Raw genomic sequence first — 27,995 nt, forward strand, 5'->3', positions numbered from 1 at the left:
AATTATTCAGCCTCTTTTCTCCACTGAATTTCCTCACTGAGCTATCCTTATTTCAGCCTCTTTTCTTCACTGAATTTCCTACTGAACTATCCTTATTCTATTACTCCTTATATCCTTAATTAACGTTTAATTAAGCAGTTGTTTCCTGATCTTCGCCTACGCTGTCTCTCCTTCGAATACCCTGGATCAGCCGGGGCTGGACCCCGGCACATTCCAGTATTCTTGCCTGGAGAATCCAGGGACAGAAGAGCCTAGTGGGCTGCCGTCTATGGGGTCACACAGAGTCGGACACGACTGAAGCGACTTAGCAGTAGCAGCAGCAGAAAGATGTACCAGAGTTCACGTAAGTTACCACCTCGGAATGCCCCCTGAAACCAGGGGTGTCCTTGGGAGGATGGCACCCCACCTCCCCGACACTGGCTGCTTTATCTATGGAGAGATGGGACCACAGTCCTTCCCCCCAACCACTGTGACTGCACAAAGGGCAGCCCAGCTCCCCGCCACAACGTCCCTGATCCAAACACCAGTCATCCTAGGAACGTGCCCTGGGGCAGCTGAGAGGGTGAGGAGTCAGCCACAGATGCCCCCACGCCGGGCTCCCTTGTGCAGTTTCCCAACCGAGCCAACGATATTTAGAGACTCATATCCTGGATATGCTTGAGCTCTGCACCCACCGCGCACACCAAGAGTAGCTTCCTAGCTTTTTGTTAGAAAGATTGCCTTTGGTTTCAGGACACTACAAACTCAGCACACAGGTCATTCTGCGGACATCATAGTTGTCAGCTCTGGCCTCTGCAGGACATCCACAGGGTGCGTGTCCAGGTCCTCGGAGGAGCAGAGAGCCCAGCGACGCCCACAGTGTCCGGGTTTGTGGAGGAAGGCCGTTGGCTGCTTGCTGGGATTTGGGATCTGAAACAAACGAAGAATTCTGACTCAGCTGCCGACCTGCCGCTCTGGTCTGCAGTGTCAGTGGGGATGCGGGAGGGGGGACATTGTCACACGGTCTGGGGTGTGCAGGGTGGCCCAGCCCAAGTTCACCACCTCCTCGGAACCCCCATCCCCGTGCTGGGCTGACATCACCATCCCAGGCCTCCAAACCTGTGGCCCTCCCAGCCACCTGGACACCTCCCACTGGACGTGCACAGGCCCGGAGGAGCCCATCAGTTACCCCCACGCACATCAGCTCACCCGCCAGGGTGGCCCTCTGCAGCCACACCACCATCCCCCCCCACCCCTGCTCCTGCCTGCCGACCAGCCTGGAGCTCAGCAGCGCCTCCCAGCTGCTATCATCCTTCTCACCTGGAGCCTACGAACAGCACTCAGCCCTGCAGTTTCTCTGGAGAGCAAGCCCTTCCCCTCACTGGCCCAGTTCTGCCCTCTCTGGGGATCTGGCCTCCACAAGGCCACTGCTGTCCTTTTCCCCACACAAGCCAGACCCCTCCGTCCCTACTTTAAACCTTCCACGTCTGTTAATAGAAAACCTGGAGGGCTCATCTCCCAAGCACCTGCCATGTGTCAGGACTGAGCTGGGGGCCCCCAAAAGCCTCGCAGACACCTAATGGGGCAAGGAGGCTCACCCCCGGGGAACGGGGGAGGAAGCCGAGGTCCACGACGTTCAGGACAAAAGTCCCAGAATCCTGACGGGAACCAGGCCCTCCTTGCTCCTCATTAGTTTTCAGAATTCAGGAAGTGGTGGCAGCAGTACCTGGGTCGTGTTAACAGTGTGGGTGGCCGGGTTCCAGCCCAAGAGACCGGGATTCAGGGGGTCTAAGGTCAGACGGGAATTTGCATTAACAGATGGGCACATATTCACACACACACATTCACACACAGACACACACGCAGACACACACACAGAGGGGCCCTGCCCCTCTCTCCCTGCCTCACCCCCTGCCTGTGCTACCGGTACCCAGAGCCACTCCCTTTAGGCAAACCAATGCTACCTGTCCACTGGCCCTGCTCCTGCTCCATCAGCCAGCTCCTCCCTCCTCTACCCTCAAAATGGGCTCAGTGGGGGACTTCCCCTGGCTGTCCAGTGGCTAAGACTCCATGACCCCAGCGTAAGGGGCCGGAGTTCAATCCCTGGTCAGGGAACTAGAGCCCACACGCGAGAACTCAAGATCCCACATGCTGAAAGTAGGACCTGGCCCAGCTAAATAAACAACTTTTTTTAAAATTACGCTCCATGGACACACCTCCCCGGGCTTCAGGACACCCTTTGCAGGGGAGTCTCGGTCACTAGCTTCCAGCAGGTACACTGGGACCTCTGATGGGCCCAGCTGCCTCCCGTAAGGCAGGGCCTCTGGCACCAGGGGACACGGTCCCTGCCCCCTCTCCGGGGCTTGATGACATACCTAGGATGGCGCGTGGGGCCTGAGCAGATGAGAGGGTGCTGGGTGGACCCCCAGACCCACAACCAAATCACTTACCTGGAAGCGGGGAGCAGACGCACCATGGCTTGAGAACACACGTGGGAGGTGGCCGACCACAGCCACTGGATGTCGCTGGGCATGTCTGGAAGCCACGTCACCAGTCTGCAAGAAGGAAACGCAGACACGCACACCTCGTACGTGAGTGAAGACGAGCCACAGCAGAAAAGACAAGAGGAAACCCACCCCGAAGGCAGACACCTGACGCCAGTACCGTCGTTCAGGTACTGCCAGGGTCACTTCTAACCCCAAGCTGATAAATGCCGCAAGGCAAACCCACCTAAAAGCCTAAAGCAAAATGAGGCCACTTTGGATTCAGGAAAGCTCAAGGGACTTACACGGAGATAAAAGGCCTGGGTCTTCCAAGAGCTCACTCCTCCGGGGCATCATGGACTGACACACAGCATCTTCTGGTTGAAACACCACCCCCTGCACCCACATCGAAGGTACCTGGCCATACGGATGCCCGCTGTGCTCTACAGCCCGGAACCGCAACTGAAGCCCACGTGCCCGAGAGCCCGTGCTCAGCAACCAGAGAAGTCGCTGCAGTGGGAAGCCATGCCTGCACCTGGAGAGCAGCCCTCACTCACCGCAACTAGAGAAAAGCCCAAGCAGCGGTGAAGACCCAGCACACAAAAATAAATATTTTTTAAAACTGAAACTGTTAGTTGCTCAGTCTGGTCTGACTCTCTGCAACCCCATGGACTGGAACCTCTGTCCGTGGGATTCTCCAAGCAAGAATACTGGAGTGGGTTTACATTCCCTTCTCCAGGGGATCTTCCCAACCCAGGAATCAAATGAGTCTCATGCATTAAAAAAAGAAAGAAAGAAAAACTTATTGTATAGCACATGGAACTTTTGTGCCAGCCTGCTTGGGAGGGGGTATGGGGGAGAATGGATACGTGTATATGTATGGCTGAGTTCCTTCACTGTTCACCCAAAACTATCAGAACAGTGTTAATCGACTATACTCCTATAAACATGTTTTTGGTGTTAAAAATTAAAAAAAAAAAAGAAATGTCAAGGGACTTCCTGGTGGTCTAGTGGAAAAGAATCTGCCCTCCATTGCAGGGGACGAGGGTTCAATTCCTGGTCAGGGAACTAAGACCACACATGCCCTAGGGCAACTAAGCCCGCTCGCCACGACTAGAGAAGCCCACGTGCATCCTGGTCTGAAAACCAAGCACAAGCACAATACACAAATAAAAGAAGTTATCAAAGTCCTTTTTTAAAACAAAGGAAAAGGAAGGAAAAACTATGCCAGAGCAGCCAGCCCTCCTCCCAGGGCAAGGCAGGTGGCTGACTGGCAGGGCTGGGGAGTGATCTGGGAGGTCCAGCAGAGCCAGAGAACTGAGCCGGATTTTGAAGGATGGCTGGGACTTTTAGGGGCTTCCCTCATAGCTCAGTTGGTAAAGAATCCGCCCGGTTTGATCCCTGGGTGGGGAAGATCCGCTGGAGAAGGGAAAGGGTACCCACTCCAGGATTCTTGGGCTTCCCCTGTGGTTCAGCTGGTAAAGAATCTGCCTGCAATGTAGGAGACCCCGGTTTGATCCCTGGGTTCGGAAGATCCCCTGAAGAAGGGAAAGCCTACTCACTCCAGTATTCTTGGCCTGGAGAATTCCATGGACTGTATAGTCCATGGGGTCACAAAGAATTGGACATGACTGAACGGCCTTCACTTTCACTTTGGGACTTTTAAAAAGACAGACTGAAAGACATGCTGACTACGTTGCAAAAAGAAAATAAACACTAAAGAAAATCTGAAGAAAACGGAGGGAAAACCATGCCCGGGAATCTAGCAGCCACACAGCGTAGGCCTCGGGATCCTTCCAACACACAGGAATAAATCCCCCTCCCTCCCCAAAACGCAGACCTACGAGAAGCCACAAACCTGAGGGAGCAATGAGAAAGGAGCTGGGGTGGCCAGGGGCTCCCAACCAGGCACCTTTCCAGGGTGTTCCACGCAGACGGCGAGCTCCACCCAGATGTGCAAGGAGCCAGGCTCTGGGCTGAGCGCCCAGCGTGACTCCTCTCACTGAATCCTCACCCTACCTCCAAGCCCCGAGAGGAAGCCAGAAAGCCACGGAAAGCGTTCACCTCTGGACCACAGCGATGGCAGACTCCACGGGCAGCGTACAGGGCAGCATCACGTAGGACATGATCTTAACTGGTAAGAAGTTGCAAATCCTGTTTCTGTACCCATCTGGGTTTCTGACTGCCTTCCTCAGTGCTGAAAAACACAAGTTGGAGGTCTGTTTCCCACCAGCGTAAAAGCCAAGCCACCTTCCCCAACTGGTGCCTGGAATTTCTATAAATCCTACCAATCCTGGCAGCTAAGCAATCAGAAAGTGAAAAAGTGAACGTGAAAGTTTCTCAGTCGTGCCCCACTCTTTGTGACCCCATGGACTGTAGCCTGCCGGGCTCCTCTGTTCATGGGATTCTCCAGGCCAGAATACTGGAATGGGTAGCTGTTCCCTTCTCCAGGGGATCTTCCCAACCCAGGGATCGAACCCAGGTCTCCCACATTGCAGGTGGGTCCTTGACCATCTGAGTCAGCAGGGAAGGAATCAGAAGCTATGACAATTGAGGTCAGATGTGGAATGTGCCTACACAGCCCTTGGATCGCCGACAGGACACAGGATCCCTTTGAAAGAGTCTCCTTTAAACTGACTCCCTGCACAAGGGAATGGCAACCCACTCCAGTATTCTCGCCTGCAGAATTTCATGGACAGAGGCGTCTGCTGGGCTACAATCCACGGGGTCACAAAGAGTTGGACACGACTGAGCAGCTTTCACTACTACATTTTACTTCGTTTATTTTTTATTTATTAAATTTATTTGGCTGTGCTGGGTCTTAGCTGTGACATGTGGGATCCAGTTCCTGGACCAGGCATTGAACCTGGGCCCCGTGCTTTGAGAGCTGCACTGACTCTTAGGCACTGCACTGAGGCTTCCAGAATGGAAATCCCACTTCACTACCTCTTTAAATTACTTTTGGAGGCAGACACAATTGTCTCAAATCTCGCCAGCCCAGGCTTCATGAGCTTTGCTTTGCATCTGCAATTGGATTCCACTCTGCCACCTGGGACCCCTAGCCTTCTATTTTCCCCTTTGTGATGACCTCACCATGCCTCAGATCACAATAACCTGAGCAGCTGCTGGTCAGTGCGAATCCTAGGGCATTAGTACCTAAGGCAAGAAACGGCATCCCTTTCATCTTTGTTTTATTCAGCGGCTCAGTTGTGTCCGACTCTTTGTGACCCCGTGGACTGCAGCACGCCAGGCTTCCCTGTCCTTCACCATCTCCCAGAGTTTGCTCAAACTCATGTGCCTTGAGTCAGTGATGCGATCCAACCATTTCATCCTCTGTCGCCCCCTTCTCCTCCTGCCCTCAATCTTTCCCAGCATCAGGGTCTTTTCCAGTGAGTCAGCTCTTCACGTCAAGTGGCCACAATATTGGAGTTTCAGCTTCAGCGTCAGTCCTTCCAATGAGTATTCAGAACTGATCTCCTTTAGGATGGACTAGTTGGATCTCCTTGCAGTCCAAGGAGACTCTCAAGAGTCTTCTCCAACACCACAGTTCAAAAGCATCGACTCTTCCACGTTCAGCTTTCTTAACAGTCGCAACTCTTACATAAATACATAACTCCTGGAAAAACTATAGCCTTGGCTAGACGGAATGAAGACCCAGTGCAACCAAAAATGAATTAAATTAAACACACACACACACACACACACACACACACAGCTGCAATGTTATGTGCCAGCCTGGGTGGCAGGAGGGTTTGACAGAATGGATACCTGTATGGCTGAGTTCCTTCACTGTTCCCCTGAAAATATCAGGACACTGTAAATCAGTTCTACCCCAATATAAAATGTTTTTGGTGTTAAATAAATAAATAAAAACTCAGCTGGAGTTTGTTTTCCTCTGGCCATGACCAAACAGGAAAGGAGACAGAGCAAGGAGTCAGGGGGATAGGAGGTCCATGCGAGGAGCTGGGGGTCCCGACCGTCCTGCGCTGGTCGCTCTGCCCTGTTTCTCCCCGAGCAGCGGCTCGACCATCCTCCATGGTGAAGATCGCCCTTCCTCCTCTGAAAGGGTCACCGACCACCACCTCCTCTGCGCTCCCCCTTCCCGCCCCCAGAGCCAATACCCATGCTGAGCTCGGGCGACTGGGTCTCCAGGACGCTCTCGTCCCAGGTCAGCATGCTGAGATGCAAGTGGTCCAGCAGCTCCACTGGCTTGGGCCCCGCCTCCCTGGGGGCCACACCCAGAAAAGGCTCCAGGCTCCTGGGCTCCGACTCTGCGGGGGGCGCGCTCAGGCACGGATGGGGCCCATCACGGATGCCTGCGAAGGGCACGGAAACAAAACCCATCAGGCGATTTCAGGCAGCAGGGCCACTACCCGCCCAGCCACCTGCCCACCCAGTTGGAGGAAGCTAACAGGCCTGTTATAGGTACGCAGCGTGGATCCACCTGGGAATAATCCGCCTGGGATCCCCCCTGCTCCACCTCAAACAGGGACCACCACTTCTAACAGGGAGAGCGCAGTGTGGTCCTTTGAAGGGGACGGATGAGGCGGGCAGCTGGCTCTGTCACGCACCAGCCGTGTGGGCTCTAGAGCCACATGTGGATTCATGAGGTTCAGTGCCGGGAGCCGGTGAGGCATTCCGCTCGTGACAAAGGTCATGAGGAAGGAGGCTCGGCATACGCAAAGGCGGGATCGAGCCTCAGGAGTCCGTCCGGATATTCTCGAGCATTTTCCCCCCAAAAACCAGAGTCTGCCTACTTTATTGCTTTGTGCTCTCACCTCTGACTTTACCGGGGGCTGTCCCCTACCACCATCTCGCTCTCTCTGTCAAAGAGTTAACTTACAGCTCCAATTAATAAAGTTCCTGGGCAATTAGGAGTGTTTAAATCCAAACCCCTCAGATGGCTCTCTAACTCGCCTGACAAGTTTACCCGGACTCCTACAGCTATGCATACGATTGTTTACAGTCTCCCAGCCTCAAGAGGCACAGGAAGCTTAAGATATTCAAATAGCTTAGAGCCTCTCAGAAACTGTCAGAATAAACTAGTAAAGGATTTCATTGATGAGCCAATGCTTGTTGCCAAGTTTTCACATCCCCTGAGTTGTATCCTTGAATATGTATTAATTAATAGTTGGTATGTAGAAAAAATAAGTAGTGGCCTTGGTGTTAGTAACTTTAGACCCTTAAGGTAATAAATTCTTTTCTTTGTTGTAAACCCATTACACATCCGCCCTATAGGAATGCAATTTTATCTTCGGAAGATGGCGCCAAACCTTAAAATAATTACTCTTAGAGAAAATAAGTCTTTGTTGATAAGTCCTTGTCAAGAGTCATAAAATGTTAATAGGCCTTCTGGCCAGAAGATGATGTAAATCACCTAAACCATTTGTATAGGATAAATTTGCAGGAAAGAAACCCTGGTTTTTGATAAGAATCAAAGACTGCTGACTTTGCATCCCCTATTATCCTCTATGTGTAACTTAGGGTATAAAAGCCCCTGTTAAAAATAAAGCTATGGGCCTTGCTCACCAATGCTTGGTCTCCCCATGTCATTCTTTCCTTAAAGTCTCCATCTGGAGCGTGGATATCCTCTGCGACCACTTATTTGCCTGGGCTTCTAAGACCCACTCAAGAAGGTGTCTAAGGTGGAGCACCTTCCGCTATTCGAGAGGGCGCCTGCGGCCTCCGTGGTCAGAGCTAACCTGGTGTCACGGGTTATATTGATTTTCCACGTAAACCAAGCTACTCAGCCTCTTTTCTCCACTGAATTTTCCTACTGAGCTACCCTCATTCTATTACTCTTTATATCTCTAATTACCATTTGAATAGGTCGCTGACGCCGTCTCCCCTTCGAACACCCTGGATCAGCTGGGGCTGGTCCTCGGCAGTTCAGAGGAAAGGATGATTCATAACAACTGAACCACTCGAGAAGCCCAGTGTTCCAGGACCTGCATGACCCACGCAGCTGCTCCCAGCTGAACGCTGAGGAATCAGAAGCCCAGAGAGGTGAAGGGATTTGCCTAAAGTCACAAAGCCGACACGCGGCAGAGCGATATTCAAACCCAGGTCTGATATCAAAGATGGCACCCTTCCGTCACCCGACCTCGAAAAGAAGCCACAGGTCGGGGAGTCTGTGCTGGCCCTGCCCTGGGTGCCAAGGCTCAGGGGCTGATCCCAGTGGGTGATTCCTGCTCTCACACTGCGTGGGGACGGTGGGACGGGCACACTTGGATGCCCACACCTCCCCGGGAGCACCTCTCGCTTCCAACCTCAGGTTAAAAGCCCAGGGGCTGTCCCTGCATGCCCCCCGCCTCACTCCCAAGCTACACCTCCCACTTCGATTCCCTTGCATCTTTCCAGCCTCAGACAGACACACAGCTCAGCCTCTGGGGGGCTTATTCTCTCTCAGGAATGTGTCAGAGAATCTATTTCCAAGGAACACCTGTCCCGCCCCCATGCATCCTCTGCTGAACCCCAAGGAAGCCAGGGTGACCGAGGCAGAACCTGGCTTAGATCCTTAAACCCAAACCCAGCACCCGTGCTGCAAGCGCCCAGCCCACGCCAGGATTTAGAATTACTAAGAATCAGTCGGCATCATTCACTCCAAACTCCTCTTGCTACAGATGTGGAAACAGAGGCCCAGAGAGAGAAGGGGCTTGCCTAAAATCACCTAGCAACTTCTAGAGGGTCCCTCATTGTCTTTTATTTCCAGGTGGCTCCCAAATTCCAATCCCAGTTCACACCTGCTTTCTAGAACCTCGAACTCTGACATCACCATGCCTTCTGAGTACATGCATGCTAAGTTGCTTCAGTCGAGGCCAACTCTGAGACCCCGTGGACTGTAGCCCGCCAGGCTCCTCTGTCCATGGAGTTTCTCAAGGCTAGAATACTGGAGAGGGTTGCCAGGCCCTCCTCCAGGGGGTCTTTCCGACCCACGGAACAAACCTGCGTCTCCCACGACTCTCGCGTTGGCCACTGGGTTCTTTACCACGAGTGCCACCTGGGAAGGCCCAGTCCCTCTGCCAACCACCCAAATCTGTCCCAGGGCACCACAGATGGGGCTCTCGAGCTTTCCTGCAGGACCCGCGCCCTCCCAAGGGCCCAAACTGTGAGCACCACCCTCTGCTCCGGTCCCAGCCACAGACGCCAAGGGCAGGACTTCATCCCCGAGTCCTCCTCCTCGGCAATCTCTGGTGGGTCGTCTCCAAGTCCTGCCCCCTGCGGCCCCTTCCACCTTGCTGCCATGACCCCAGCCAAACCCATGGTGGCCACCTTGACCGGGGATATTGGCCTCACCCTCTCTGTACTGCAGCCAGGGGCCCTGGCAGAGCTCCCTCTGCCTGCCCTCACTCCCGCGTCAGCAGCCCTCCCTGGCTCCCTATGGCTGTGAGATGCAAGCCCCTCTCCACCTCCACAAGGCCCAGCCTTGCCCCTCTTTCCATTCACCCCCATTCCTGTTCCCCTCTAATCTGTTCCTCTGTCCCCCACCCCCACCACTCCAGTGACAGATGCCTCTTTCCACCTCGAACAGACTACCTGTCTGCAGGACTCACGCTCACAACCCCCCATGCCTAGAACATTCCTGTTCACCCTCAAAGCATCACTGCGGATTTGCATCCTCCCAGGAGCCCTGCTTTCCCCTGCCTTGCAGAACCCCACCCCCCTTCCCCTAACTGAACCCCAGCTGAATCTACAGCATCCTGTACGTTCCTGCCAGGGCACTGAGCCCTCTGGCAGCCTTCTATTCAGGTACCTGGCCCCTCCCCAATCCCAAGACTAAGCTCCAGGAAGGCTGAGGCTACATCTGTCTACCCACTGTGGAGTCCCAAGCCCACAGCCAACTGCTTAGCACCCGGAAGGTATAGAGTAAGCGCTTTCTGAGCAGATAAATACACGAATGTCCCATGAACCACACCAGCTCCTCGGCCTCGGACAAAGACTAACTCAGAGGATCAGTGACTGTAGCAACCGTTAGTGTCGGGGAAAAATAGCTCGAGACATGACTAATACTTGGTTCCACACTAACATGTGAAGAACCCAAGTTCCCCAGCCCAGACCAGCCAGGACCTTTCCCCAGAACACAGCTGGGCTGGTGGGCGCGGCCCACACCTGGCTGGAGGCAGCTCTCCTGATGGCTTCACCTGAGACTCAGAAACTGTTTCTCTTCCTTTCTCATTAAACTAAAGGTTCACAATTGTTCAAGCAGAAATAAAAAGGCAAAGGAGCTGCCTTCAGCTGCAGACAGGGACACTGCAGAGGGAAAGGAACCTGGGGCTGTGACCTCTGCAGGGTGAGCAGGGCTGACCCCAGCTCTGCTCCCCAGAGTGCGGGCCATGGCTGCCTCCATTTCTCCATCTGTAAAATGGGGGCAATGATTTCCTATCTCTCAGGGCCGAGCCAGATGGCAGGTGAATGTGCTGAGTGCCACACGGCTCCCCTGGTGACCAAGACTGAACAGAAAAGTGACTCAAAGGGCATGCCTGCCGCCCTCGCCATACGCACCGTTCTTCTCCAAGAACCTGAGCGCGTCCACATATCCTTGAAGGCATAGCTCTCCAAGCACCTGTGGACAAACCACGTGACGTGAACCGCAGGCGGAGTCACTAAGCGGCAATCCTTCCAGCAGCGCCTGAAGACGGCAGGCACAGAGCCAGGAACCCCCGAGCTCCGAGTTGATGCCGCCTGTGGACAGGGTTCTGCGCTCCCACGAAGAGGCAGCCCTGCTTCCTGGCAGGACTCCCCTCGAAGGACACCCTCTCCACGCGCAGCCTGCACTGGCGCCCCAGCATGACGGGAGCTGGTTCCTCTGGTGTCCTTTGGTCCCTGGATGAGCCTCCATCCTCACAAATACCAGGGCCTGATCTGCTTGTCATGGGACACTGAGCTTCATCCTATGCACTCAAACCACATGGGCACCCGATGCTGTGGTCCAGCCTTATCTCTACCCAGGACGACACGCCTTCACGTACGCTGTATGGCATGGCCTTCTTTCTCCCCAGAGAGCTGTCACTGTGCAGATTCTACCAACTTTCTTACTATATTAGGGTGGTAAGGTCCACCACACTATAGTGACAGTCAAAACAAAAGATTAAATGGGGAATTTCCCGGTGGTCCAGCGGTTAAGACTCCACGCTCTCAGGCCAAGGACTCGAGTTCAATCCCTCAAGATCCTACAAGTCTCAAGGCCGAGCTGGGGAAAAAAAGGAAAAGATTAAACCACCAAACGCAGTGTAATTCTTGACCATGGCTGCCAATAATCACTGGGGGACTCACCTGGTGGTCTGGTGGCTCAGGCTCTGCACGCCCAAGGCAGGGGGTGTCGACCTCCGGTCAGGGAACTAGATCTTGTGCCACAACTAAGACCCAGTGCAGCCAAATTAATTAATTTAAAAAGAATCATCGGGATAATTAAATAATAAAAAACAAAACACCCTACTGCCCAGGCTGTGATGTGCTATGGTCGGTCATGTCCAACTCATTTGCTCCTTTGCCTTGGGATTTCCCAGGCAAGAATACTGGAGTGGGTTGCCATTTCTTTCTCCAGGGGATCTTACCAACCCAGGGACCAAACCCCAGTCTCTTGCATCTCCTGCATTGGCAGATGGATCCAGGCTGTGGATACTTAAGCCACAGCCCCTGGAAGTGAGACCTCAGTGGCAACCCCCAGCCCTCCGTTCCAATGGCCCCAGGGGATTCCGGTGGCCAGCGGGAGGCAGCCCTGAACTGAGCTCCTTTCCGAGGATGGGCTTTGTTGCTGTTGGTCCGTCAGTGTGGGGAACAGCTGCTGCTCTGCTCACTCAGTCACGGCCGACTCTTTGTGACCCTTTGGACTGTAGCCCGCCAGGCTCCTCTGTCCGTGGGATTTTTCAGGCAAGAATTATGGAGTGGCTTCCCATTTCCTTCCCCCAACTCAGGGATCGAACCCACATCTCCTGAGTCTCCTGCATTTCAGGCAGATTCTTCACCCAGTGAGCCATCCGGGAAGCCTGAATAGCTGCTGGGTCCCCTGGCAAGGAGGGATGCAAAGGGGAGAACAGCACCCACCCCCAGAACTCAGAGGCCCCTCTCACCTTGACATCTGGTGGGAACAGCGACTGGAACATCAGGTAGAGGTTCTCTGTGCAGAACTGCATATTGAGCTTGGTGAATCCTTCGTTAAGAAAGAACGTGGACTTGACTTTGGGGCAGATGTCGCTCTCCCCATAGAAGGGGGACACAGTGATGGTCCTTTTGGTATCAACAAAGGGTATGTTATCACTTATTCCTCCATCCACATATCGCTTTTAAGGGAGAAGACAAAATAAAAGGACACACTGTCATTAGCTCTGGGCTGGAGTTCTCTGTGTGCTTCAGATTAGGGATAGAGACTTCTCAGAGCCGCAGGGAGACCTAGTGAGAGACCAGGGAGTTTGGAACAACTCTTGCAGCAAATCCCCAGCGAGCATTTCTGTGCCAGGCCAGGCTGCAGGCTGGCACTCAGGACTGCCACATGCTGTTGCGCAGTGCGCGCACTGCACCAGAACAGTGCCGGGTGAAGAGGCACACGGAGGCTGGCGCCTGGCCACGTTGCTGGGCCCAGTCATGAGTGCCCCCAGGCGAGTCCATGTAATTCGCATCCACTAGGGGCGCTGAGCGCACTCAGGGCAGAGTGTGATGTAGATGGCGCCAAAGAGAGACAGATGGTCATGGGTTCGATTCCCGAGGCCCCCTGCTGCTTGAGCGATCTTGGATGAGACACCTAACCTGTGGTCCTGACTCTCTGTCCACACCTGGGCAATGAGAACCAGCACTGGAGACTTAAATGACACGGCGAACCCGGGACTTGTGCTCTTAAAAAAACTGGCATCTTATCCCACAGGAAAGGAGCATCTGGGTAAGCACTGTGAGAATCCATTTTCCTATATTCCATGTAAGCGCTCAGGAACTCTGTTGTGTCCAGCTGTTTACGACCCCATGGACTGTGGCCCACCAGACTCCTCTGCCCATGGGGTTCTCCAGGCAAGAATACCTGGAATGGGGGTGCCATCTCCTACTCCAAGTGATCTTCCCGACCCAGGAATCAAACCCAAACTCTTGCGTCTCCTACATTGGCAGGCAGGTTCTTTATCACTGAGCCACCTGGGAAGTCCTCCTATTAATGTATTCATAGTCTCCAACAACCCTAGTGCCCACGGCCAGGCTGGGGTAGCAAGGTTTTGCTACAGTTTAGATCGAGTCTGAACCTATGAAGCCAACATCTTGAATGATTCCCGAACCTCAAATCATCATAGCCCAGCTGTCGTTGCCCATGGTGGGGGTGGGGGGGCCTTCAAATATCACAAGGGGGAGGCTTTCCCCAGCCAGTCCTTCCAAAGGGAGACATGCCAAGGCACACTTTGGCCTAAGATGAGTCCCGGACAGGATGGGGCATGCTCAGGCATGCCTTCGGGATCAGGAGAGTCCTCCCTGGAGGCCCACAGTGGTCAGCTGTGCACACACAGCACTAGTTTCTGCATCGTAGCTGTTTGTCAGCGTCAGATCCCTCACTGGCAGAAAGGGACTCGGAACCCAACATCAGCAAAGTTGAGATTGAGATGGGCAGAAGCAAGGGACTGTTTTTCCAATTCTTTTTATGTTTTTGTTAGGTAGGTAGAATAGGGAAAAGGAATCCAAAATGGCGGTGGCTAAAAGACAAGGAAGGTCCGAGGACCAGAGTGAAGACTTCAGGCAGAACAAACAGAACAAACAGCACTCCTGGCTAAGCCCAATTTGCATGGGGCAGGCCCAGGTAGAAGAAAAAAACATATAAAAGGAGGAGCCAAAGCGCTTTCTCTCAGACTCTCTCTCCCGCGTGCGTGCGCTCTTTTCTCTCGCTCTTTCTCCCTCTCTCTCTCTCTCCCTCTCTCTCTCCTGCTATCTTCTAAATAAAATAGAGCTGTAACACTGATTTGCCTAAGAGCTGTAGCACAGTTTGTCCAAGACCTGAGAGCTGTGACGTGCCGAGGGCTTTAATGTCCGTTGCTCCAAATCTTTGTTGTGACGAGACAAAGAACCGAGGAACATACATTCGCGTGACATTTATGGTGCCGTGACTCGGATTTAACCTGGCTGAAACAACCTCTACGTGGAAGAGGCCAAGCACAACAGGAGCCCAGCTCAGCGAAGCTCCCGCGCTAGAAGTGGAAGGTGAAGAAACCCAGCGCAGGGGAAGGCCCATCGTGCTGGAAACCGGGACAACGAAAACCGAACTCAGCAGAAAGCTCACGTGGCCCAGTCTCAGATTCCAGAAGACCTCCAGTTAAGGTAAGAGGTCCTCGCTCCTATGGCTGGAGGGACCTTTACAATCTCTCGTTTCTTGTTTCCTCGAACCCCCCGCTAACAGGTGGGCGGCAGGGGCACAACTGAGGGACTCTGGAGAGGCTGCTCCTCAGCATGCCCCAGAGGCGCTATCTGCTGAGCCCCAGTAGCTGTTACCCAAGCCGGTGGGGGTTCTTCTGTCCTTTCTGTTCTCTGTGCCAAAGATCAGACCAATGAAACTGTGAGCACCGGTCAGATATTTAGCAAATTTTCCGGCGGGCTATGAAGGGGATTCCTTGGCATGTTTTTCCCACTGCTTTTTCCTCCTGTCCTTCAGCTCTCCGGGACTCAGGCCCGGCCAAAACTAGTGAAACTCAGGCTCTGATGTCTCATTGCAAAAATTCATTGAGAGACAAAGGGATAAGAGGTAGATTTGTTAGGATCCAGAGAGAAGCCACCCTTCAGGGTGTGAACCATTGCCGAGGGCAAGGGCTTCAGCCATGGAATTAGGCCTGGCTAGGTTTTGTGAGGGGATGGAATTCATATGCTAGTGAGTGAGAGGAACAACCCAACCATTGGGGAACCACCCACTCCTCCCTCTTCTGACCTTGTGCCTTGGAGCTGTCCTGCCACCTCTGGGTGTGTCTGTTGGCTTATAGATTGGGGATTAAGGTCTACTTGAATTTGACTTGTCATTTTGGACCCAGTTGATTTCAATTGGTTTACGTTACACCCTTGTGCTATGTCATTCTTTCAAAGGTTGTGCTCTGCCCCCTTCCCTCCTGTTTCATGCTCTTTTCCTGAGCCCCATCCAGACCCACAAGACTGCCTCTACAATCTTCTGGAGAGACAACCAGAAAATAGCTGGCCTTGGGAGGGAAATACTCTATAATATCCAACCCCTAATCCTACCCAATACTGGTCACACTGGAGATCTTGGGGACGCCCAAACTCCAGTCCGGGGGGTCCCAGGAGGTCATCACGCCTTGACCTGCCTAGGGATCGGTCTTCGAGAGGTTGTCACGCCTCAACCTGCTCGGGGATCCTCTAGTCCCAGGGGTCCCAGGAGGTCGTCACGCCTCGACCTGCCCAGGGACCCAATTCTTGGGAGGCCGTCATGCCTCAGCCTGCCTGGGGATCTGCACCCTGACCCGGGGACGCCTGGCTCTCAGGTTGCAACCGTTCTGGGTAGGATAAGCTTCAGAAAGACTCACCCCTAAGGAAGTCTACCTATGGAGACAGAAAGAAGCCTATTACTTGTGGGACTGTGCCCAGTCTCAGCAATAACTCAGGAGCCCAATGAGAACCCCATTGCCTTTCTGGAGAGGCTAAAAGAGGCACTCCAAAAGTTTACCAACCTGGACTTAGACTCTTACGAGGGACGGGTGATTTTAAAGGACAAATTCCTGTCCCAATGTGCATCAGATATCAGAATTAAGTTACAGCAACTACAACAGCAGGACCCTGCTGCCTCTTTAGATGAGATGGTCCAGACAGCCACCAATACCTTTTATAACAGAGAACAGGAGAAGGAGGCCAAGGCCCAGGAGAAGGAGAGAAAGAAAGAGACAAGGCATGCCTAGATGCTGGCTGCCCTCCAGAGAAGCCCTATGGCAAACCCCAAGTCCTTGAAGGACAAGGCACAAGACAGATGCCTGATCCGTAGACAGGTGGGGCATTGGGCCAGAGAGTGTCCAAACCGTGACAAGTCTCCTAGAACGGCTTGCCACAAATGCCATCAACTGGGACATTGGGCGGCACTCTGCCCTGGGGACCCAAGAACCTCAAGGTCAAGTGCCAAGCCTGCCCTCACGATGGTTCGAGAGGACTGAAGCGGCCCGCTCCAGCCAGCCCACCTGTCACAGATAACCATCACGGGGCTGGAGCCAAGGGTACAACTGGATGTGGCAGGCAGGTCCGAGAATTTCTTGGTTGACACAGGGGCTACCTACTCTGTCTTGATCTCCTACTCCGGAGCCTTCTCCTCCCAAACCTGTACCATTTTGGGTGCTACAGGAAAAGCAACTACTAAAAGATTCACCCGAGCACTTCTTTGTTGCTGGGATGGACAAATATTTTCCCACCAGTTTCTGGTGGTCCCTGAGTGTCCTACCCCCTTATTGGGAAGAGATATACTCACTAAACTGGGGACCACCCTTGTGGTGGTAAGTTTTTCAGCCCCCAGAGCTCTACAGTTCCTGGTTACTACTGAAGAACCCATTACACCTTCAATAGAGAGGGACCAAAAACTATGGGAAGACAAAATTAACCCCCAGGTGTGGGACCAGGGGATCCCTGGACGAGCCCACCAAGCTGAACCGGTCATCATTGTCCTCCGAGATCCCACTCGGTTTCCTAACCGGAAACAATATCCTCTCAAAAGAGAGGCCCGGGAGGGACTACAGCCTTTAATAAATAAAGTCCTTGCTTGTGGGCTACTTGTCCCTACCAGTTCGCCATGTAACACCCCAATCCATTCAGTAAAGAAAAAAGACGGAACCTGGCCAATGGTTCAAGATCTCCGGATCATAAATGAAGCTGTAGTCCCCTTCCATCCCACGGTACCCAATCCCTATGTAATCTTGGGAGAAATCCCACCCAGTGCCAAATGGTTTACTGTCTTGGATCTCAAAGACGCATTTTTTTGCATACCACTGGCTAAAGAATCCCAATACCTTTTTGCCTTTGAGTGGGAGGCCCCAGGAGAAAAACACCAACAGATGACTTGGACAGTATTACCTCAGGGGTTCAGAGATAGCCCCCACCTGTTTGGACAGGCCCTTGGCCGGGATCTCCTAGATCTGGACCTGGGACCTAATGGGAAAATATTACAATATGTAATAATATGTAATGACCTACTAATCTGCTCTCCAGATGAGAAAAGTGCCCAACAACATGCAATTCAGGTTCTAAACTTCTTGGCAGAAAGGGGATATAAAGTCTCCCGTGCTAAGGCACAGATGGTCGAGACAAAGGTCACTTACCTGGGAGGTCAGATTACACACGGGTCCAGGAGGCTGTCCTCTGACCGGGTACAAGGAATTCTCCAGTTGCCCTCCCCCATGACTCGAAAACAATTGCGAGCTTTCCTGGGGCTAATTGGTTATTGTAGAATCTGGATACCCAATTATGGTCTAATTGCCCAGCCCTTATATGAAAGCTTAAAGGGACGAGATGATTCAATCCCACTGATGTGGGGAACTCCTCAAAAGGAGGCAGAGGCTACACTAAAACAGGCCTTAACTCAGGCACCTGCCTTGAGGTTGCCAGACCCAGAAAAAACATTCCAACTTTATGTCCACGAAAGAGAGGGAATAGCCTTGGGAGTGTTAACTCAAAGGTTGGGATCTGAGCCCCAGCCTGTAGCTTACTTATCCAAGAGGCTCGATCCAACTGCCCGAGGCTGGCCCCCCTGCCTTCGAAATCTTGCAGCTATTGCAATCATGATAGAAGATGCTTTAAAACTCTCCTTTGGGGGCAAACTAACTATTTTTACCAGCCACCAAGTAAAACAACTCCTAAATGGGAGAGGCCACTTATGGATGTCTGATATGGAAAATCCAGGCCTCACTATATTCCCTTGTGAGGTTCTTAACCCAGCCACCCTCCTCTCTACCCCCGAGGGCTCTCTCCCGTTTCATTCTTGTCTAGAAACCTTGGACCACTGGACAAAACCCCGAGAGGGATTGTCAGAAGATCCTCTGACCAATCCTGAGGAAATCTGGCACACCGATGGAAGCAGCTTTGTCTTGGATGGAAAAAGAAGAGCCGGGTATGCAGTAGTCTCCAATTTTGAGACCATAGAGGCTAAGCCTCTGCCACCAGGTACTTCAGCCCAATTAGCCGAGCTCATAGCCCTGACTCGAGCTTTAGAGCTGGGAAAAGGAAAAAGAATAGCCATTTACACTGACTCCAAGTATGCCTTTCTGGTGCTACATGCACATGCGGCTGTTTGGAAAGAAAGGGGCCACTTGACCACCCGAGGGTGCCCAATCAAATATGGTGATCAGATTCTTCGAGTCTTGGAGGCAGTCCATCTGCCCACTGAGGTTTCAGTCTCGCACTGTAAAGGACACCAAAAAGGGAACATGGAAGTGGCACGAGGGAACCAAGCAGCTGACCAGGCAGGTAAGATTGCAGCATTACAGAACCATGACCTAATAGGGATTGCCACCTTAGTTCCACAGACTAATTTGCCAGAAACTCCTTCATATACTGAAGGTGAGACTCTTAAAGCTAAGAGCGAGGGCTTTCAAGAAGATCATATGGGGTGGTTCCAAAAGGAGGGACTCCTTTTTCTGCCTGGAAACCTCCAATGGAAGTTGGTTAACTCCTTACATGCCACTACTCATTTAGGAGAAAAGGCCCTCCAAATATTACTAGAAAGGTCCTTCAGAGGAACAGGCCTCCAAACAACTATAAGACAGGTGGTCTCCTCTTGTCCCATTTGCCAAATAAACAATCCCCAAGGAGCTCGAAGACCCCAGCTGGCCCAGCCCATCCAACGACGTGGGGCCTACCCAGGAGAGGACTGGCAGATGGACTTCACCCGGATGCCAGCTTCTCAAGGGTATAAATACCTATTAGTCATGATAGATACATTCACAGGATGGATTGAAGGCTTTCCCACCCGGACTGAGAAGGCTAAGGAGGTGGTAAAAAACTGCTCCATGAAATCATTCCAAGATTCGGTCTGCCCAGGTCATTACAAAGTGACAATGGGACATCATTTACTTCTAAGGTCACCCAAGGGGGTCTCGAAAGCATTGGGCATTACTTATTATCTCCATTGTGCCTGGAGGCCTCAATCTTCAGGAAAAATAGAAAGAGCCAATCAATTCTTAAAATCAGCGATAAAAAAGATAACCCAGGAGACCTCCCTGGGATGGAAGGAGGCTTTACCAATAGCTCTCCTCTGCACCCGCATTGCCCCTAAGGAACAGGTTGGTCTTAGTCCTTATGAGATGCTATATGGGAGACCTTTTGTTTACGTCAATGACCTCTTCCTAGATCCAGAGGTTCAGACCCTCCAGTCTTATACCATGGCCATTGGGCAATTCCAACAGGATATACGCTTGTGGGGTATGAACCAGGACCCAAAAGATTCTAAAGAGTCACCACTATATGCTCCAGGAACTCAAGTCCTAATTAAAGCCTGGAAAGATGGGTCCCCAAAGGCTCAACTCCAGCCCACATGGAAGGGCCCCTACCCTGTAATACTTTCTACCCCCACAGCAGTCAAGGTACCAGGACATGACTCCTGGATTCACTACTCACGAGTCAAGCCATGGAAGAAAACAGAAGAGGACACTCAATACACCTGTGAGCCCCTGGGAGACCTCAGATACCTATTCAGAACTACCAATGAGTGTCATTCTAATGAACACCCCCAAAACCTGGTTTCCGGGGATAAGATTTCTCAGGATAACTCTAAGGAGCCAACACAGTTTGACAGAGACTGTACTCCAAAACAGACAGGAGATAGATCTTCTGATCCCTGAACAAGGAGGGACTTGAGCCATCCTGGCGATGTGAATTTAAAATTGACCAATGTCCCTACTAGTCCTTGTTACGCTATATTGATGATGCCTATGATTATTCCATGTACTGTCAATTGTCTAAGCTGTTTTGTCTCTGCCCAGGTCAACCAGCTACAACATGCAGTGCCAGTTCAACAAAGATATAAAACTACAGATGACCACGGAAAATATCACACACCCTTGGACACCGCTATAAGGACTCTGAGGCTTGAGACTAGCAAGAGGGGGAGGCCCAATACCCCTCGCCGCCCCAGTTCAGCAGGAAGTAGCCAGAAAGACCTCGACACCCCTATTCCCAAAGAATTGGGCCTCCCATCTCTTGAGGGGGGAATGTTAGGTAGGTAGAATAGGGAAAAGGAATCCAAAATGGCGGTGGTTAAAAGACAAGGAAGGTCCGAGGACCAGAGTGAAGACTTCAGGCAGAACAAACAGCACTCCTGGCTAAGCCCAATTTGCATGGGGCAGGCCCAGGTAGAAGAAAAAAACATATAAAAGGAGGAGCCAAAGCGCTTTCTCTCGGACTCTCTCTCCCGCTTGCGTGCGCTCTTTTCTCTCTCTTTCTCTCTCTCTCTCTCTCCTGCTATCTTCTAAATAAAATAGAGCTGTAACACTGATTTGCCTAAGAGCTGTAGCACAGTTTGTCCAAGACGTGAGAGCTGTGACGTGCCGAGGGCTTTAATGTCCGTTGCTCCAAATCTTTGTTGTGACGAGACAAAGAACCGAGGAACATACATTCGCGTGACATTTATGGTGCCGTGACTCGGATTTAACCTGGCTGAAACAACCTCTACGTGGAAGAGGCCAAGCACAACAGGAGCCCAGCTCAGCGAAGCTCCCTCACTCTGGTCCTCGGACCTTCCTTGTTTTTTAGCCACCGCCATTTTGGATTCCTTTTCCCTATTCTACCTACCTAACATTTTTAATTCATGTTTGCTGGAGCCTAGGTGCTTCCCACTGTCGTCTTAGTTTCTGCTGTACAACAACGGGCAGCTGTTATACACACACACACATCCCCTCTTTTGCCGCTCAAGGTCTACTGTAAAGTCCAATGACTCCTCTGTCGTGTGGGGTTTTCCTCCAGCCCGAACTTTCCTGGAGGAATGTTCTGAGTTTGCTCTACACACACACACACGCACCCTCTTTTGCCGCTCAAGGTCTACTGTAAAGTCCAATGACTCTCCGTCGTGTGGGGTTTTCCTCCAGCCTGAACTTTCCTGGAGGAATGTTCTGAGTTTGCTCAGTGGAATCCCAAGAACACTCTGCTCTGACTTTCAGCAGGTTTTGTCTGAGGACACTGAGGCTGTGACTGTGTGTGGCCCACGGCCGGGGCGGCCAAGGGGAAGTGCAAAGATGACAATGACAACAACGACAAAACAACCCACATTTACCTAATACTTAAGAGTGCCGGCCTCTGTGCCGGGCACTTCAGTGCATTATTGCAGGTAAGTTCCACGAAAGTGCAACAACTGCACACTATTATTGACTCCCAGTTTGCAATTCTAAGGCTTAAGAAATGTGTCCAGAGACTTCCCTGGAGGCTCGGTGGCTAAGATCCCACACTCCCAATACAGGGGGGCCGGCTTCAGTAGCTGGTCAGGGAACTAGACCGGGGACACCACAGCTAAGCATTTGCATGCCACAACCGAAGAGCCAGAGTTCCGCAACTAAGACCCGGCACAGCCAAATCAGCAAATAAATGTTAGAAAGAAAGAAAGGAACGGATCAACGTGGCCCAGCTAACATGGGCTAAAGCAGACACTCGATTCTAGGTTTGTCTGCCAGGCAGGGGCTGTGAGAACCACAGGTGACCGCTTCATGGCTCCAGGCCTCGGTTTTCTCATCTGTAAATAGGGCCAGCTGTGTGTCTGTCCGGCGGAAGCTCCGGGGCATGAGTGAGCCTATTCATAACCTGCCTTTGCAAGAGTCTTTGCAGTGTGAGGCCCGTACTGCTGTTAAAGCATGAACCGAAAGCGCTTCTGAAGTGCCTTCCTGCTGAGACATGCGGATGTCTCGTCTTCTCTCCCACAGCTCTGACAACCTAAATGGTCTCCAGACGTAGTCAGATGTCCCGGGACAAGGGACAGAATTATCTGACAACCACTGCCCTAGAAGGAGGCTGCCAGGTGGTCCAGCATCCAGCCCAGAGTCTGTAGGACCGACACCTCAACTTCTGCTCTTCCTCCTGAGCCAGTGCTCAGGAACAGCCACATGTGTCTACATGGGAGTTGAATCACAGCCCTGTCGGAAGCCTCTGCCCAAAGCTATGGACCGAAAAAGACAGAGTCAGAGGCAGAGAGGATTGAAACTCTCAGCTCCTCAGAATTAAACCTTAAGTGAGTAAATTGACTGTTGAGCATTTTATACTCTAAGTAGGCCCCTGGGCACCTATTTCAGTGCTCATGTGGAGATTATGTGAACAGCTTATGTTACAGGTGAGCAGTTAATTATCCCACACAAAGTCAGTTTTGCTTCAAGAGAGCTTGGAAGGGGTTCAGCTGTGGAACCTCTGTCTGAAGGCTGAGAGGCAAAAGGCTTTCTTCTTTTAGGGACAGGTCTCAGGGGCCCAGGGTGCCTGAGCCCAGTGCCTTGTCTTCCTTTTTTTTTTGTTGCAAGATGCTTAGTACGGGATTTAGTTCCTGGACTAGGGATAGACCCAGGCCCTTGGGAGTGAAAGTGCAGAGTCTTAACCACTGGACCACCAGGGAATTCCCAGAAACACCGTTGAAAAGTGGACTTACCACGCCTCTGAAGGAAGGGGGGATCCAGCCACAGATGAAAGGGACGTAGGAGGAACAACACAAGGCCTGCGAAGACAAAAGAGAGTGAAACCACAGCACAGCCCAGACCAGGCGGCCTTTTACTCCCTGGGCCTTCACAAGCCTTCTACAAGCAAGGACAGCAATAAGCCTGAAAGCGCTGCTGGCAGAGCAGGTGCTTTTCTGAATGGTTGGATGAAGATGAGCCTGCCCACACACTTATTACTTCAGCGTGCTTGTGTGCTACGTCACATCCGACTCTTTGTGACCCGCATGGACCGTAGCCCACCACGCTCCTCTGTCCATGCGGTTTTCCAGGCAAGAACACTGGAGTGGAGTGCCATTGCCTTCTCTGGGAGATTAGATCAGGGCTTTGCAATTACTGACACTCATCAGAATCACCTGGAAAGCTTGGCCAATCACAGACTCAGGGCCCCACCCCTAAGATTCTGATGAGGCAGGCTGGAGGCGGGTCCTGAGAGCCTGCACTTCTAAAACACCCCCAGGAGATACTGCTGCTGCGGATCCCGGGGGACCACGCTCTGCATCTCACCGAGCTAGCGAGCACTAAATTAAGCATGATGTAACACTGGTGCAATGAGAGAAAAGGGCTCCTGTGGGAATGCACAGGTGCTGGGACCTAGAAAATGCTCCCAGAAACAAGGTTAAGTGGAAGATGACACTGGCTGCTGAGAAGCAGCTGGTTATATTCACCAGGCAGCTGGCTCGTATGGACCCGTGTTAAGTGAAATGACGCCCAAGGCATTCTCACAAAAGACTCAGCCAAACCAAACGGCATTTTGATATCGCCAATGATCTTCTCTGTGCTAGAGCCAAGAGGACAGAAGTAACCAAGACACGCTCCCACCCTTGTGGGCTTCACTGGGCGGGTCCTCATTAAGGAACAGGCATCGTTGGGAGGACGGCCACACACATAAGGTCCCTGGAGCAGGAGGTTATGAACCAAGTCGTGAAGGAGGGGGAGACACTGTTCGAAGCTGACACTGTCTGGGACACCCCAGGTTTGCACAGGCTCTGGACCAGCCCGCTGGAGGCACACAGCTTCCATCACTCTGGTGCAGGAAGCCAACCTGCATCACGGGCAGCCAGGTTCTCCTGCATCTTAAGTAAAAAATGGGGCAGACTGGCTTACAACAGCCCCTCCCTGTGTTGCTTCCAAAACGAAATGGCCCTTCCGACTCGACAGTACCCAGATAAGCCGCTTACGTCCACGACTTCGTCTTTGGAATGAAAATCCGACACCAGCACGTTTTTTCCGTCCGACACTCTGGTAAGCGAGACGACCATCTTGCCCGAGACAAGCTGGTGGACGTTGTCAGGGAGGTGTCTCTGGAGACCGTCTCGGGTGTGCTTGCTCAAACTGAAGCCTGGGTGGACGATCCCGAATTTCTGGCTTCTGGCGCTCCGGGTGAGGTCCATGAGGATCTGCAACGTCTGGTCTGGGTGGGGGGTGAAGTGGAGGATGGGCAGGGAGGGGAAGAAGGGAGGGGGAGGGGTGGAGAGAGAAATATGCAAAGGAATGTACCACCCTGGAGGTGGCCATTGCTTTGCGGTGGGACCAGAAACCTGATGGCAAGGAAGCTGCCAACCCTCTCCTTTGTCTAGGCCTGGGCTGCCGGATCGGGCCGGTGGTTCCTGAGCCTGAGATGTGGTTAGTCCACACTGATGGGTAAAAGACGCACAGGATCCCGAGGGCTTAGAATGACGATCACAACAACAAAACGCTGACTATCGCATGGGTAATGTTTTGTGTTGATTAGATGTGAAAATGGCAATATTTGGACTACACTGGGATAAATCAAACACATTTCACTGATGTCTTTTATTTCTTCCACGTGGTTCAATGGACATGAATTTGAGCAAATTCCAGGAAATACTGAAGGACAGGGAAGCCTGGTGTGCTGCAGTCCACAGGGTGGCAAAGAATCAGACACGACTTGCTGACTGAACCACAACTAGGAAATAAAGATACACATAATCCTGTTGGTCAGAGCCGTTCTTGACCCTCCCGGGCCAGAGGAACGAGCCTCCAGAGGCCCAGGAGGCCTCCCTTCGTCTTCATCCCTCCATCAAGGCCAGATGCCAGGAACCCACAGCATCAGAGCTTGAGCATGGATGGGTCTAACCCTGCAGGGAGCAGAGAGCAATCGCAGGCTGGGACCTGAGTTTGAATCCTGCCTCTACCGCTTACTAGCTGAGCAACTTCAACACGTTACATCACTGCTTCTGAGCCTCAGACAGTATGTTTTTAATGTGGGACAACACTCACCTACATTCTGGAGACGGAGAAGGTTAGGTACACTAAAATCTGTACACGGTCAACCCGGAGGAAGCACCTCGTAAATTTCTAGACTTAACTTTCAAAAACACATTTGCTTATTTATTTGCTGCACCAGGTCTTGTTGCGGCACACGGAACTGTGTGAAGATCTTTGATCGTCACTGTGCAGGCCAGTTCTTCCCAGGCAGCATGCAAATTCCCAGTGCAGCATGAGAACTCTTAGTTGTGATATGTGGGATCTAGTTCCCCAACCAGGGACGCAACCTGGGTCCCCTGCATTGGCAGCATGGAGTCTTAGCTACTGGACCACGAAGGAAGTCCCCAGACTTAACTCTGAACCTCTGGAAAGGGAGTCACTCAGCCCCGGGGCTCCTCTGTCCATGGGGATTCTCCAGGCAAGAAGACTGGAGTGGGCCATGCCCTCCTCCAGGGGATCTTCCCCACCCAGGGATCGAACCTGGGTCTCCTGCAGTGCAGGCAGATTCTTTACCCTCTGAGCCACCAAGGACACTTTTAACCTCTAATGCTACAATTGCCAGACCGTCTAGTGGACACAGGGCCCTTTCATGCTCCATCTGACCTCACTCACTGGCCTGGGCCCCTCTGGTGGCCTGCACTGCCCTGGCAGGCAGTGCCAGCCCAAGCCCTGGTCATCCACAGATGCGGGGACGCAGAGGGCCCGGACACACCAGCAGGCCCTGACCCACTTCCGACTCCACTGGGTTCTCCCTGCACATGTGGCCCCTTTGAGGCCAGACAGAAGGCACATGATTGCACAGAGCTGCTTGGTTCTGCCAGGCTCTTCTTCCAGGTCAGCCCTGGCTGAGAGATGCGCTCAGGAACCCTGCCCAAGCCACAGGCCCTGGGAATGCTCCCCGGAGCTCCCCAAAGTCAGACAGGCAGTTAAAGCAGGAAACCGGGGCTCCCAGACCCTGCGGAGCAGTTCTTGCCAAAACCTCCAGACCCTTTCGGGGGACTTGCTGGTCCGGAGCCTCCCCCTGCAAGCCCAGCCGCTCCGCTGCACCTGTCCTCTACCTGTGAACCTCCTCCAGGCTGGATTCGGCCAACTTCCGGTGCTGGGGTCTGTGCATCGGAATCAATGAAACACTGGACTGTGTGCATGTCTCCAGGTCACAAGCCGGAGACGCAAGGGTTGGCTTTTATCACAGCTCAAGTCCAAGCTGTGCAGACTGGCTGTGTGTCCAGTCTAGTCACCCCCGAGGTCACATTTCCTGCTCTTTGCCCCTCTCCCTCTCGATGGAGACGGTTGCCAGCGTGGCCTCTCCCAATCCCCACCTCACAATCAGCCCAGGGTCTGCTCACTGATCCTATCCAATGGCAGGGCTGTGAGTATTGGCAACGGATTCCTGGTCTCCAGGAACAGTCACTTCCTGCTGGCAGTGCCCAACACAGCTGTCCCCGGGTAGAGCAAAAAGTAAAGTGTTGAGGAAGCCCAGTAAAACAGGGGCCGCTGAGAAGAAGCTCTGTTGCCCAGTGTGGGCACCAACAGCCTCACCACTCCAGGCTCTGCTCCCTGGCCAGAACCACAGGCCAAGGACGCCAGGCCCTAGTGATTCAGGCCCGCTGGCCACCAGCCTCGGTCCTCCCCTCCCTCCGGTCTCTACAGGGACAGAGACCTTCACTAGGACAAGATTCAAACAGCCAGGACCTGTTTCCAGGGCACTGTGCAGGGACGTGGTGGGGAGGATGGGATGGGAATGTCCAGTCCCCCAAAGGGTCTCCAACACCAGGAAAGGAAGAGAGGAGACAACTTTGCGAATTTCTCTCCTCTCCCAAAACAGCTCTCCTCAACCCCCTTTCACCCCAAACCAGCAAGCTGCCTTCTGCCTCAGAGGCACCCTGGCGCCCCCCAGTCCCCAGGGTTGGGCGGAATTCAAAGGCCCCTGGCGGCGGCGGAGACGGGGGGCTGTCTCAGCCCCTCGAGTCCCCAGAGGGAAGAAGGTACTCACCCCTGCCTGGGACACAGCCCCAAACCTCCCTCCTGGCCTCACGCAGGGGAAATGGGAACTCCGCTCCCCCGACCGCGTCACGCTCCCTCCTCCCGGTCGCTCCGACACCACCTGGCTCTTAGTCCCGGAATGGGCAGAGGGGCTTCCTCCAAGCCCGGGCGCCAAAAGGGAATTTAGGCGAGGATGCGCTCCGGGTTTGCACGCCCCGCTTCCAGGGCTCCCCGGCGCCCGGCAAAAAAAGATGCACTGGACGACCCAACTGTTTGGGGGAGACCCCGGCTTTACCCCCGCAGGGCCCACTTCCAGCCCCGGCTCCCAGCGCGCGCCCCATCCCGGCGCGGAGCCCGGGACCTACCCAGCGGGATCCCGGAGAGGAAGAAGGAGCAGTGCAGCGCGCCCGCCGAGGCGCCAAAGAACTTGGGCGCGTGGCGGAGGAGGTGCGGGGCGTGCTCGCTCAGGCAGCGGGTCACCCCGACGTGGTAGAAGCCCAGGAAGCCGCAGCCGGCGAAGGACAGGCTCCAGCCGCTCTCGGCGTCGTACATAGCGGCGGGAGGTTGGGGCGGTGGGCCGGGGTCCGAGCGCGCCTCTGCTCCGTCCGGCGCCCACCCTGCTTCTCCGCCGGGCCTGGGCGCCGCAGCCCGGGCTATTCCCGGCGCGACGTCACCGGCCCCGCCCCCGCCCCGCTCGGAC

General features: G+C 53.2%; 1 protein-coding gene across 2 annotated transcripts; it reads right to left on the reverse strand.

Moving 5' to 3' along the window:
- Positions 1 to 241: 241 nt before the first annotated feature.
- Positions 242 to 27,951, reverse strand: PNPLA3 (patatin like phospholipase domain containing 3). Of its 2 annotated transcripts, XM_027540560.1 has the most exons (10): positions 27,661 to 27,951; positions 24,262 to 24,494; positions 23,017 to 23,082; positions 12,533 to 12,742; positions 10,965 to 11,025; positions 6,584 to 6,778; positions 4,527 to 4,659; positions 2,430 to 2,534; positions 1,706 to 1,767; positions 824 to 909 (listed from the first exon to the last, which is right to left on the reverse strand). In XM_027540560.1, exons 1-9 carry the CDS (start codon positions 27,845 to 27,847, stop codon positions 1,716 to 1,718), a joined length of 1,242 nt encoding a protein of 413 aa, XP_027396361.1. In that variant the 5' UTR covers positions 27,848 to 27,951; the 3' UTR covers positions 824 to 909; positions 1,706 to 1,715. The 2 variants fall into 2 exon arrangements, with proteins under 2 accessions (XP_027396360.1, XP_027396361.1); XM_027540559.1 differs by lacking the exon at positions 1,706 to 1,767 and having other exon boundaries at positions 242 to 909.
- Between the last annotated feature and the right edge of the window lie 44 nt (positions 27,952 to 27,995).

This window comes from Bos indicus x Bos taurus, chromosome 5, assembly GCF_003369695.1.
Source record: "Bos indicus x Bos taurus breed Angus x Brahman F1 hybrid chromosome 5, Bos_hybrid_MaternalHap_v2.0, whole genome shotgun sequence".
Lineage (NCBI taxonomy): Eukaryota > Metazoa > Chordata > Mammalia > Artiodactyla > Bovidae > Bos > Bos indicus x Bos taurus.